The sequence below is a fragment of the Alligator sinensis genome, unplaced genomic scaffold (genome assembly GCF_000455745.1).
Source record: "Alligator sinensis unplaced genomic scaffold, ASM45574v1 scaffold649_1, whole genome shotgun sequence".
Taxonomy (NCBI): domain Eukaryota; kingdom Metazoa; phylum Chordata; order Crocodylia; family Alligatoridae; genus Alligator; species Alligator sinensis.
In genome coordinates, this window is record NW_005842127.1 from 1,659,764 (window position 1) to 1,673,506 (window position 13,743).

Genomic DNA, 13,743 nt, shown 5'->3' on the forward strand with positions numbered 1-13,743 from the left:
CCCAGGCTGCCTGCCCTCCCCCTGGCTCTCGGGCGGATCGGGGCTCTTGGGAGGCAGAAGCGATGCTGGTCTTTTATTAGACCGACTGAACAGCTGGAACAAAAACTGTTCTTCGCAAGCTTAGGGGCACACGGCCGTTTCTCCAGGCCCAGGGAGAGTTTGGTCGCTGCTTTGCCGGCTCCCAGGCTGTCTGCAGTGCGTGCGCGGGGGGGGCCCCCAAGCCCAGCAGTCCCCTGAGCGAGGAGCCGCTGGTGAGTGCGCGCGGGCCCGGCCTTGCCGCCGCCGCCGTCTCGGGGCAGATGCCGCCGCGGAGCTGCCCTCCAGCCTGCCCTTGCGGCGGAGGAGGGAAGAGGCCGGCCTTGTATCTCATCTCCCTCCTGCCCCTTCCTCCCGCTCGGCCTCCGGGGCGGGATCAGCCGCAGGCTCGGGTACTGCTGCTCAGCGGGGTCCGGGCAAGGGGAGGGGAAGGCTGGTGTCTGCCCGGCCTGGGAGGGATCAAGGCCGCAGGAGCAGCTGAGCTGGGGGTTTCTTTCTTTGACCCCCGGGTTGTCCCTGGGCCCAGCGACGGGGCCTAACTCCCTCCCCCTCCAGCAGCCTTTCCTCTTTTTGACCCCGCCGGGAGGCTGCAGAATGAGGCCTGCCCTCCACGTCCGCGCCAGGGCTTGGGGAGTTTGGATGAGCCCGCCACAGGCACCTGCCTCCAGCCCAGATATCCAGCCCTTTCTTTGCCTGGAAGCATTGCGTCCAGGTAGGCCCGGGACCATCGACAACGTGTAGGGGGTGCACATGGGTGCACATGCACCCCCTGAGTGTGCCGGTGCACCCCCTCAGAAAAGGCGCCACCAACACTGCCGGCAGCACCTGCGGGCAGTCACCGCTTGCCACCCCTCCCTCACCACCAACACTGCTGGTGGCATCTGTGGGCAGTCCACAATCGCCACTGGCTGCCGTCTGCGGCTGGTCGCCAACCGCTGGTGAGTGCTCCCCACCTACCCCCTCAGCTGCTGACAGCGCCACGGCTGCCTGTGGGAGCTCCCCGCTTGCTGCCGCCACGCTCCCGCTGCCAACAGCACCGCTGCCACCTACGGGAGCTCGCCGTGCTCCCCCAGGTACCAGGGGCACGTGTCCTTCATGCCCGGGAAGGTGCACTTGTCGCCCTCCTTTCCCCACCCCACTTTGATATCTGCTCTACCCAGCACTCAAAGCCAACTACCACCAGTGGCAGCAGCTTTTCTAATCAGGCTGGGCTAAGAAAGTCTCTTGACTTCACTTTGTGGCATATTATAATCTATCCGATCCTTTCTAAACTCTTCCTTCCACGGGTGTTCACCGCCTTCCCTTCTTTTGTTCAGTGGTCTTGAAGAAAGCCAGCCTTCCTTTTCTGTCCTGTGGTTAAACCACTCCTGGTAACGGAGCTCCTATTTCACTGCCCTGCAGACTGTTGTTAGCTTATGTCAATGAAGCGATGTTTATTTCTGCTTCCACCTTAAACGGAATAATGCGGCCCTAGGGCCCTGGCTTATTAGTGAAGCTTCTCGTTTATTTTTACCTGAAGTTATACAGCAGCAAAGCAACCATGTGTTGTTTTATAGGTGTTGATGCCACACAATTGTGTACACCCGTTTTTTTTTTTACATTCTAGATCTGCCCCTTGTCAGGCTGATGTATTTTAGGACAGAGTAAACTCAAGTCTAAAAACCCCTCTTAAAAACTATAAATGCACAGAGCTGCCTATTTTTGGGGGGAAAAGATGAAGCTAATTCTTTTTGATGTATATCAGCACAAAGATCCAAGTACATATGCCGGTTATACAGGCAGAACCGTTACTGGCTTTGGTTCATGTCCACATAGATGGGGTTGTTCTCGCTTGGCACCCTGGCAAAGTGAATAGGGCCCTGCATGAGGGGTCATGATACTGCAAATTGATTTGAAGAGTGATGTTTGTTTTTTTTGAATAGCAGAAAAAAATTGTGATGCCATCAGTGATGTCAGCACATGGGTAAACAAAATGGCCACGGTGAGTTCAAGGTTTCTTTTGCAGCAGGGGGAAAAGAGGGAGGGAAGGATGGATAATGTTTAATGAGTGGGTAATCTAGAAATTGCTACTTCTAAAGTAGCTTTTTATTATGTATCACTGCTGCTGCTCCTTTATATTGCAGTAGGGCCTGGAAGTTTCAGCTGCGAGCAGGTTTTTATTGTGTTTGGTTCTGTAATGCGTATGCAAAAGGAATCAAAATTCATGGCAGAGGTGATCTCTTTTATTACACGCACTAGATATTTGCAAAAAAATAGTTCTTGATTTGCAAGCTTTCGGGTTATGCAGTAAGAGACCATCCCTGCCATGCAGAAGTTGCAGCCTAAATGAGCAGGACAGACAAAAAGCATAGGGGAAAAGCAGCAGCAGGGAGAAAAACCCCTTGTCAAAGTTGTACAACTTGTCACAAGTTGGGAATGGAACCCAGATCAGGCTGCCTATTTACTAGAAAAATTAATGCCCCTGTTACAGTAACTCCCATGATTGGGATAAGTGTAGTCTTAGCTGGCTTTCATGATGCAGTAAGTGGCAAACGCTCTGAATCCTATCCTCTGTTGGAGGGGCAGTGTGGCAGATGCGGTGTTTGCTAATATAATAGCACTGGTGGCTGCTGTAGTGGAGACAGAAAAATTGTTTTTACCATCTTGTCTAAGCCTTTTGGAACATGCCTTAGGGTGATAATGTGCCCAAATCTGGAATGAGGGAGACAGCCAAACTAGCATGGAGCTGTTTCAAGAGGCTTTGATTCATTTTAGCTGTGCACTTCTCTCTTGTGTCTGAGTGGCAGTTGTATTTTGGCACCTCACGCAGGTTTTTTCCAGCTTAGAACTAGTGCAGGGGTAAAAGAAGGAAAAGTGAGTTAGCTTCTGACTTGAGTAATGTTCAGTAGGAAGCCAGGACTGTGCAAGATGCACTGTAAGGAGTCATTGTTCCAAAAAGCTTACAGTATAATATACGAATATGATAGTCAAGCACACCAGACTCCTGGGCTACTCCCATCCCAGCTAATGGTGGGAATTATCTAGTCCAGGGGTTTTCAACCTTTTTTAATCAGTGTACCACCTGTGGGCAGATGTGGGGGGAGGGAGGGCTGGTGCACAGCCGGGTATGGAGCAGGGGGTAGGGTTGGCATGTGGCCAGACACAAAGCAGCAGCAACCACCATGTTCAAGCTTCCCCGAGCCCCCGCATCCTGCACAACAGCGCGGGATGGTGAGTGGTGGTGTTCTGTCCCCACCCGCCCGCGTGTACCCCCCTAGGGCCTTCTGAAGTACCCCCAGTTGACAACCCCTGATCTGGCCTACAATGTTCGTGTGCAGGAGGACCTCCGTGGATTAGAGTATTTGCAACACTGAACATTTTCCCTCCAGCCTTGGTTTCGCTAAACATAGTCAGGTTCAGTCAAGTTCATTGCTGTGGCATTGTTCGGGGGTGGGCAAGCTCCTGGGCTTTTGTTTGTTTAGAGAGAAGTAAGCATTTATGGTATTTTGGGTGGGGGGAAGGGAGTGGGAATCAGAGACACCTCTAGCTTTCATGGCCTGAAGTTGCCAAAAAAAGGCAAGGGGCTTGCTCCCCTAAAATTGTGAATTTTTTACTCTCCTTGTGAATTTCAGGAGACTTACTAAAAAAAACACCCCAAACCCTTGTGCTCTTTCAGGAGCCAAAGGGAGGATTTAGCTTTGTAGTAGCATTATCCTGCTGTGCATTGTGCACTCTGTTGGATACTGCTGGCACAGATGGAAAGTTTTACTAGTTAGTAGTCTTATGGCTTTGCACTCTGGCCTCTCTTTTTCTCTCTGTCTCTCTGTCTCTCCTTCCTTCTTCATTTACCAATACCCTGAGTAAATCTCTCCCACTCTATTACCATTTAAATAGTTTTGTGGCAGCACATAAAACTGACACATTAATAAAACCTCAAGAGAAAGCACTGCATACAAATGTATACCGTAATGTATACCAATAGATACCAACATAACTGATTGGATCATCTCACCAAGTAGTCCTCAATGTCTAATTTGGATGAGGTTTCAAGTAGGGTCCCCCAGGGGCCTGTCCTGGGTCCAGTATTGTTCAACATTTTCATTAATGATTTGGACAATGAGATCTAGTTTATACTTGGCAAATTTGTGGATGATGCAAAGTTGGGTGGAATTGCGGAACTCCGGAGGGCAGAGCTAGGATCCAGAATGACCTGGATACACTGGAGAAATGGTCCTCAGTCAATTAAATGAGATTCAGCATGCATGAGTGGGAAGTCCTGCACTTGGAATGGAATAATCACATGCACAAATACAAACTTGGGAATAACTAGTTAGGCTGCAGTACTGCAGAGAAGGACCTGGGGTTTACAGTGGACCCTAAGCTGTATCTGAGCCAACAGTATGCTCTTGTTGCAAAAAAAATAAAATAAAGGCCAACAACATCCTGGGTTGTCTGAACAGGAGCATTACTTGCAAATCAAGAGAGGTGATTCTTCCTCTGTATTCAGTACTCATGAGGTTTCTCGTGGAGTACTGTGTCCAGTTTTGGACCCTGCACTTCAAGAAGGAAGTGGACAGTTTGGAAGCAGTCCAGTGCAGAGCAGCAAAAATGATTAAGGGTCTGGGAGACAAGATTTATGAAGGAAGTCTGAAAGAGCTAGGGTTATTTAACCTATAGAAGAGAAGACTGAGGAGGGATTTGATAACAGCCTTCAAATACTTGAAGAGTGATTATGGAGAAGATGGAGACAGGCTGTAGAAAGGAGTCTCAAGCTGCAGCAGGGGAAATTTATTTCAAAGGCAGGTTAGACAGGTGCTTGGATGGGATGGTTTAGCCAGGAATGATCCTTCCTTGAGTAGGGAGCTAGACTAGATGACCTTGTGAGGTCCCTTCTAGCCCTGTTTTCCTATGATCCTATATTGAAACAATGAGGAATCCTTCAAATAATTGCCAGCAGAATAAAGCTGCTGTAGGATGTCATCAATTAACTAGAAGTACTTGAGTGTATTGGAAGAGACTCCCTTGCCTTTGCTTTCCCCTTACAACAGGAGGCTGGGAAGGGATTCTTATTCTTCTCTGCTCTGTCTTGGTACAGATGAGCAGTTTCACAGGACTCTCTCCTTTAGTGCTCCTTATGGGGAATATTTAGCTCAGATAAATATTTTCACTTCATTCTTGGCTGCACAACTGGAAATAGGAATTTCAGCTGTCTAAAATGGGGAATCCTAAAGCATCTTGCGTATTGCTGGCCAGAAAAAAAATTCTATTGGTAAAATTTCTCTCAGTAGATGTCCATTACTTGAAAGCAAAATAGTGTGTCCGTTTGTGGTTGTGTGTTTGTTTTTAATGAATGTTCTGAAGAAATACTGCTAGTAACCTCTAGCATCAGTTTACCAAAATTGGCCTGATTCCAACCCATTTTACCAGTAGCTATCAGCAGTGAAACTAATCAAAGGTGGTGGTTCGGCTGAAACTAAGAAGAATCATGTCAGTTCCATAATGGCAACTTCTAGGAATACGGGGAACATATTTTGCTTTGGAAATGCCATTTTAAATGTTTTAGAACAACAAAAAAATATTGTGGGCTTCTGTTCTGCTACATTCTGAGGTTTTGCCTTTTTGTCCCAGTTAAGGTGGGAGGGGGAGAGGGAGGGCATGGGGAGGACATGACACTGCAGAGCAGAATTTTTATTCCTGATCAAGTCTCATCTTGACTGTACTTGTAAAAGAACCTCCTCCTCCATGCACACATCAGCACATCCCCTTAGGTCAACTGAGAGGGCAGGGAATGAAAGAGGAGTTGCAGGTCTGTAGACAAAGCAGCTCAGTTGTAGGTTTGTTCCTTGAAATGGGAATAAATTGAGGAAACTTGTAGTTCACAGTGTTTCCTACCCCTGTACATCATTCTTCATCTTCCACCTCACTGTCCATGGCCTCTTATGAAATGTATAGATAAAAGGAAGTAAATGGCATACTTGATCTCTCTCTCTCACTCTTTCTCCTCTCTTCCTGTAGAAATAGGTTGAAATAGAAACTAAACTAGATATGCTTCTCTCAGGCTTGCAAGTAGCAGATATCCATATAGATATGCAGAAAAACATACCCCTATGTCTTTTGTTGTTTGTGAAGCAGGGATCTCAAAGTCAGTCCACACAAGTACCTTCCTTGTGTATGTTGGTTACAATCCAACCAGTAGAGAATTGCTACAGAAGTAATATGTGGGGCAAAGTTCAGAGCTGCTGCCCTGTGGATACAATGTGTGGCTTTAATTTTCACTGTTGCCAGTCTATAGTTCATAAAATAATTTTCTGCTTGAAGTGCAGAGCTGTTTAACAATACTTGCTTGAGCCTCTTCCTGCAGCAAACATGTGGTAATAATTGCAAATCTTTGTGTGACAAGTGTCCTTGTTAAAAATGAGCATAATTATCAAATCTCTCTCTTGTGTCTTCTTTAGACTATGAATCCAATTTATTCCTCTAAAGGCTATCTCTAAAAAGACTGGAAGTGGGCATTTTGCAACTTTCTGAAGTTGTTCAAACCCAAAGCCTTTTTTGGCCATCACTTGTATGGCATGATCTATTATGGGGTTGCAGAAAGTGAATGAATGCATAGGTAGGGGGAAACCAGGACCCTGGCTTGAGGTAGCCATAAATTGGCATCCAAGTTCTGAGACTTCTGCTGCCACTTTACTAGCTCTGATCTTGTTGAACAAACTTAAAATATTCATTTGGCACTTGATGATTGTTGATATGTGCCTTGGGCTACCTTTCCATCAGGGAGTTATACCAGTGGCCAGCAGCTCAGCTAAGAATCCGCTGAATCCTCTGAATTCAGCAATCCCGCAGCAGGGATTCCTTGGCAATGCCTTAGATCAATTGCTCAGATTTTGAGCTATAGAATTTGCCTGAAAGAAGGGCGCAAATGTAAACTTCAACTGAGTGAAGGAAGGAAATAACACCCCAAATATTCCAAGTGGGCATGAGGCGAGGTGATGAAAACACAGTACAATGAAAAGAAATAACATACATTTAATTGCTTGCCTACAACGCTAAAAATGCTTCCCAGAGTGAATTGTATGGAGACACTTGTATCTTTGTTGTCATCTAAGATTTCAGCTCTAGCTTTGTTAGTTAAGAAGACTACTTAGATGAGGAATAAAGTGATGCATGTGTTCTGAGCCTGGGATCCCATCCTGATTGTTCCATTTAATCCCTGTAAATTGATTAATTTAATACCTATAAAGTGTCAGTCTCATGGTGATATAAAACCCCTTCACACATTCAACTGCAGTTGTCTTCCTCTGCCTGACGAAGGGTGTTTTGTACCTGAAAGCTTGCAAAGAAGATTTTTTTCCAACTATTTTAGTTAGTCTAATAAAAGATATCACATTTACCCAAAGAAGCTTGTCTGTTTCTCAAGTCATTACACTGAATGGTACTATTTACAGCAGTGTCCCAACACACTGTACGTTTCTTATATAGTGAGTTTATCTGACCTAAATAGAGCAAATGATAAGTAGAAGGAGCTTTTCTTAGTCTTAACAGAACTGTTTTCTTCACTATAACAGTATCTTCACTTGCTTACTATGTTCTAGTTGGTGGGCATATAGTTGTAACCAAAAGCACTGTAAAATAAGACTCAGCTTGTTCCAACCAATATCCAAAGCATTGGATTTGATCCAAATAGCCTTTTCTTTGGTTCCTTTTCCTGTATATGCCAAGGGCTGCAACTGTCCTGATTTTGCCTGTAGATAACTAAAATGGATATATTTAAACATAAAATATTTGTCTATAATGCTCACCTCTTGTTGTTTGGTGGGGAGAAAAGGGATTTGCAACTATGTTGTGGGCCAGTAATTCCACACTATACATGGACCCTTTAAAAACGTTTAAGAAATTATGGAAGTTCAAGTTATATGTTTGTCTAGTCAGGGATAATCCTGCCATGAGCAGGTGGCTGGAGTAGATGATTTCCAGATGTCCTTTTTAGCCCTATTTTTGTTTGTTTTTATGAATTTCTGATTTTTGAGTAAGAAGAGTAAATATTTTCAGTTATATTTCATGTTTGGGTATCTACAGCTTTGGTTGGAGAGGATATTTTTGCCACTGAGGGCAGATATTTTCATGAGGTGGGCTTTCAAAGCACATTTAAATGTTAACTGAACAGCAAATTTCACATTATTACACCTTCTGGATTTCAAGTAACAGAGCCACAGCTGGCACAGTCTTTGGGAAAGGTTAGATCCAGTCTTGAATCTCTCTACTCAATCCCATCTCTAAACAGAATATGAGAGTATGGGAAAGACTGCTTCAAGAGTTTCTGTAGATTGTAAAGATTTTTTTTTTTGTGGAATCTGAACTTTGTGTGTTTAAGTGAGGTTGTGCCCTTGAGTCATACTTGCTTTTACTTTTATCAAGGGATTTTGCCCAATATTGGTTTGAGACTGACACACGCGCGCACGCACGCTTTCTGGTAGAGCATTCGCGTTCATATATGTATTAATTGCAGGATTGTGTGGTTTTGTTGTTTTCATCTGCTCTACACTGTTCATTTTTAGTCTTAGGCTGTTTTGCCTTCAGCCAGCAGCACATAGCATAGAGTGCATTGAACTGACAGCCAAGGCAAGCATAGGGCCTTGGGTTTTTTCCCTGTCCTTGACAGCAAGTAAAACATTATATTTTCTCGGTCCCTGTAGTTTGTTGGATTTCCTGGAAGTATCTTCGACAAATTTTCAACTTCTAAAACACCCCACTAGAGAAAATTTAATTGTGCTTCTCTTGGTTGGTTTAATTTGGTTTAGGTGGAATTGCTTCTAAAAATATTGCTGCTTTATGTCGCTTATGAGGGGAGAAGCCAAGTGGTAATGTTGGTCACTTATCAAACATGTCACTTTAATGGAATTTAAATAATTATGTGGAAAAGCATGCATCTCCTCAGTCAGTAGGGTATTGTGAAGTATTGTTACGGCTACATCTATGTAATAATGTTTGGAAGAGTTAAGGCAATTTAACTAAAGGTGTGAAGTCAGTGTGCATAAATTAGTGTCTTAGACCCCCAGGTGAAATCTCTTATTCAGGAATAAAGTGATCTTGGATTGTTATACCTTAATATGTCTCTATAGAGAATCTGCATGGTGGTCAAATGCCATTTTAATGTATGCACATTGATTTAGTGCACTTATTGATTTGCTTTAAATTTCTTGAGTTACCATAAAGTGGTGTCTTAGGGGATGCAACTAAATGTATGAGATCTGATTCTGAAGAATCCTGTAATGTGGTAGGAGCAGAGAACATTGACTTTTCCTCTTTACCTCTATCCTCCCCTCCCCTGCCCCTTCCTCCTCTGCCATGGTTTAATATTAATAAAATGAAGAGTTACTATGTCAGTTCCTTAGGGGTATTCTCTCAGTGCATGCCAATAACTTCATGTGTAGTGTGAAGATGATGATTTTTGTTTCTAAATAAACATTTTTTCACTGCCCCACCCCATGTGGAAATGGATAGCACAAATGAAACAACAGTTATAACTGTTATGGCTTATAGATGTAAAAACATCCTTGTATCTGGAAAGCTGTAGATTAATCAAAATAAATGCACATCTCAATTTGTATGGGCTTTAAAATAGCTTTGTCTTTTGTATTGCTGTTCACTGATGTTCTGTGCCAAAAAACAGTGACTTCTCATAGTAAAAGAAGCCATTAAGGAAGGGGTTCAGTTAATGAGCGAACAGAGAGCTAGACTCAGATAAGAGTAGATAAGGAAGAGACCACCAGGACATAAATGAAATGCAGTTGAGTAAAGGGAAAACACAAAAGTCTTGGCTCCAAGGTAATATCTTTTATTAGACCAACTAAAAAATAGCAAACCTCTTTTTTGCAAACTTTTGGGCATGCACACTTCTTCAGGCTGAGGAGAAATCAAAGATTGTAAAAGTCTTCTTAAGTAGAAAATAAACTCCATTTTGCACAGGGGTAGTTGAGGCTGGAAGCATATTCGCCTGTGTATGTGAGAGTTGCTCTGTGACATAAAGGTAAACTTTGTGGTGTTGCATGGCCAGTGGATTTGCCACTGAGGCAGATGAGGAAACTTTTGGAATCTGTCTGCTGTTATCTTAGCCCCATCCTTCAAAGACCCTCTTTGCTCTAATCCTTGCTACAGGAAAAAGGTGGAAGCCTTCTCCATGTATTTAGGATATCAAAGTAAATGCTGGGAAAGAGCTTAATGTTTACCTTGACCTCTTAAACACAGTATGGCCATTTTAGTCTTATCTATAATTTCACAAGAATAGATTAGCTAATAGGTAGGGGAGTCATCTGCTGATTTCCATTCTGCATATACTCTCTGAGGCCTTGTATTCCAATGCCCTCCCCTCCCACCCCCATCAATTTACATTCTGTTTGGATTCTCTCTTTCTTGGTACCAGTACAAGGATTGTAGTGCCACTTCACTTCCTCTTCCACTCATTTTTATTTACTGTCACCTAGGTAAAAAATATGCAGACTTGATTTCTGATTTCTTATGTGCACAGTTTTTCAGAGATCCAGAATCCAATAAAGTCTGTCTGGTCACATAGACACTGAACACAATGGATTTGGTGGGGTGGGGTAGAGCAAAGGAGAAGGACAAAGAACCCAGTAAAACAACACTGTAAAATAGTTTTTATTTGTAATCGGCTGGCCTAGATCTAAGCTTTTCCTATGACTCTTAAAGTCTGAATCCCCGACTTTGTGTTTCTGCTCTGAAAGGTCACTGTTAAATGCATGCTTGCTTAAGCATCCTACCTGCTACCTCTGAGATTAGTGTCCTTTAGAGTCTATTGACATTGGAAGTAAAAATCATTTGACTGCTCTTCTGGCTAGGAGCAGCTGGATTTTCCTCCTTCCTGGATGTCCCCAGCAGAATTGTTTACTGGGCTTCAGTCATTGCACCCATGTAAAGTCCACAGTGGGTATGACATGAGACTGTCAACACCAAAGTACAGGCATCTACAACTTAAACAGTGGCCCACAATAACTTAAGACAGAGTTTGAGCCACCAAATCTTTATTTTGGTCATAATGCCCAAGCCGGAAGAAACCCAGCTTAACTCTGTAGGCTGTGTCTGCAGGACTTCAAGATGGAAGACGTATTTTAATTCACAATTAACATGCTCAGTAAATGGAATAGAATGGTGGGTTTTGGCTTTCATTTGTTTGGCACTGCCTGCTTTTAGGCGTATCCTGGGCAATTATTTACATTATGCACTGAGCAGTACATGTGACAACCATACACACTTTCTTATTTCTATCCTAGTTTCTTTCTTTGCTACTCTCCCTACACACAGAGACCTCTAGTTAAAGGTTTCTGTAAACAAAGGGGACAGGACGTGAGCCTGTTATTCATCCAAATTGTCCCAGGTATACTTGGGAAGATGCAATCTTGATGGGCAAAATGAATGCACAACTTGGCCTGTATTAGTATGATGATTAGAACAAATATTTAGCTCAACAAGGGATTTTTCACCCATAGATTTGAAAGACTTTTAAAAGGGGGTCAGTATTGCTATTCCCATTTTACAGATGGGGAAACCAAGAAAAGTGACATGATTTGCCTAGGGATGCAAAGTACACCAGTCGAAGAGTGGTGGCTAGAACCACCATCTCCAAATCAATGTTCCACCTGCTGGGCCACTACAATAGCTAAAATTAAGTCACAGTTATATGAGATGTTTAAACTGGAAAAAAATGTGTACAATGAGGTTATTTATCTGTTTATTTTTCCAGTGCTTATATGCCACCCCAACAGGTGGCATATAAATCCACAAAAGCTGTGGGTACTTAGCCCTTTTGAAACTTTAAAATCAGGGTTTATTGTCTGTATCGGTTCTGTCTGGTGCTGTATGCTCTTTCTGTTTGGTTGAATGCAGAGTGGGAACACTTGTCAGTTCATCTTGGAAATCACCTTGGAAGACTTGGCACCACAGTGTTACTATGGTTCCTAAATTAGAGAGTCATGAAATCCAGCTGAAAATATACTACAGAGAAATTACTGCACTTTTATAGTCTTTCTGTGATCTTAAAATTACTTCAGAGGCATAATGAGTGAATCGTTTGTTTGCTCAGTAATATACAATCTGATACAGGCTTAACTGCTGAGGCCACTCTTCATTTAGGTTGTATCAGCTGATGGGACTTTCTCTCTTTTGTGCTTTCAGTGACACGAAGGACCTTTCATCATGAGCAGCCCTTTCACGCAGATCGCGGAGCCATTAGACTCCAACCAGTCTGAAAAGAAATTCTTCAATCTGAACAAATTGAAAGATGAAAGATATGGTACGTTGACACCATAAAGGAACTGACATCTTCATATCTTCTCCCTACTACTCGCTTAGGCTGCATTTGGCACTGAAAATAACTGCCTTGAGGTCCTAGAATGGTACAGGGAAGTTGCTTCTTGAAACTGGGTTCTAATGTTTGCAAACTAGAATCCAAACTTTGTTTTATTAGTCTCTTTGCACAGTAATATTATTACTTGTAACTCTGAACTGGATAATTCCCTGTGTCATATAATAGTTCAGTGTTTCCCAGTATACGGCATGTGCTTCACGGTGTGGGCATGAAGGACCACAGTAGCTGGAAGAGTAGAAGGGCAGTTTTTCCTTATGGTGCCATTAAGTTTGAAAGGGCACAGTAGAAATGAAGCTTGGTTTATCCTTCCTTCCCAAAGCTGGAAAAAGGCGGTGGGTAACTGCTGTGTGTCTAACCTTTGAATCTGCCAATTAACTGGAATTTTTTTCCATCTCTCCTGCTTCCATTGAAAACTGTTACTCTTCCTGAATTCATGCAAACTTCCCTTTTATGGCACACTCAAATACTTAAATGGTACTGTTGATGTTTAAAGCCAATGCTAAAATTACAGTACATGTATTCATATATACCCCCAGCCTTTAGAAGAGAAACTGTTGCTTAAACTAAAAGTTGATCAAGAGGTAGATTGTTGCTATTTTTCTTTAAATGGTGAAAAACAATGTCCTCTCAAGTCCAATATTTTGTGGTTCATTTAGACTGATGATGACAAATAAACTAATGCTATCATTTTGTCCCTTAAATACCAGCAGGGTTCTTTAGAAATACAAGAATTGCCATAATGAATTTTAGTAATGCCTTGTGTGTTCTGGCATGCTGGCTCCAGCAGTGACAGTTGTTCACTTCTTCAAATAAAGAGGCAAGCAACTCAATAACAGACAATTACTGAGTAATTTGCTGATGATAGATTTTTTTTTAGCCATATAAGTTAGCATTGGCTCTGCCTTGAAATGTGAGACTGGATCCCTGAAGTATGGTAGGGTCACATAAACCATTATTATGGTAGTACCTATTATGCAGGTGATGATTGGGAGTCTGTATCATAATATACATTATTGTGGGGAAATGTTCTAAGGCTTGGAACACTGGAAATTAATTGAGTCAAAATGCAAGGGGGGGGTTTGCTCTTGTATGTTTTTTGGGGGGTTACACTGTTTTTGGGGCTAGCACTCAGGTAGTGACCATCCTGTAGATTAAGATATGGCATCCTTTGGCTTGAATTCAGAGGGATCAAGTGTGTTTTGCAACATATTTCTCTCTTCAAGAGCTCTAAATATTATTAGGGATCAGCTATTAATGACCATGAGGCATATCCTCTTTTAATGAGTGAAATCATGCCTCCCATCCCATCCCACCCCCCTTCTGTTGTCCCATTCCTCCCCCCC

At 43.0% G+C, this 13,743-nt stretch overlaps 1 protein-coding gene across 3 annotated transcripts in view; it reads left to right on the forward strand.

Annotated features, from left to right (window-relative positions):
- Window positions 1-262: 262 nt before the first annotated feature.
- ACO1 (aconitase 1) overlaps window positions 263-13,743 on the forward strand; it is a 42,296-nt gene continuing 28,815 nt past the window's right edge. Inside the window, exons 1-3 of one of the 3 annotated variants that reach the window (XM_025205739.1) lie at window positions 263-1,109; window positions 1,959-2,017; window positions 12,208-12,325. In XM_025205739.1, coding sequence (XP_025061524.1) covers window positions 12,229-12,325 — 97 coding nt within the window. In that variant the 5' untranslated portion in view covers window positions 263-1,109; window positions 1,959-2,017; window positions 12,208-12,228. The remainder of the gene's footprint in view (window positions 1,110-1,958; window positions 2,018-12,207; window positions 12,326-13,743) is intronic. The other 2 variants (XM_025205740.1, XM_025205741.1) reach the window with 2 other exon arrangements.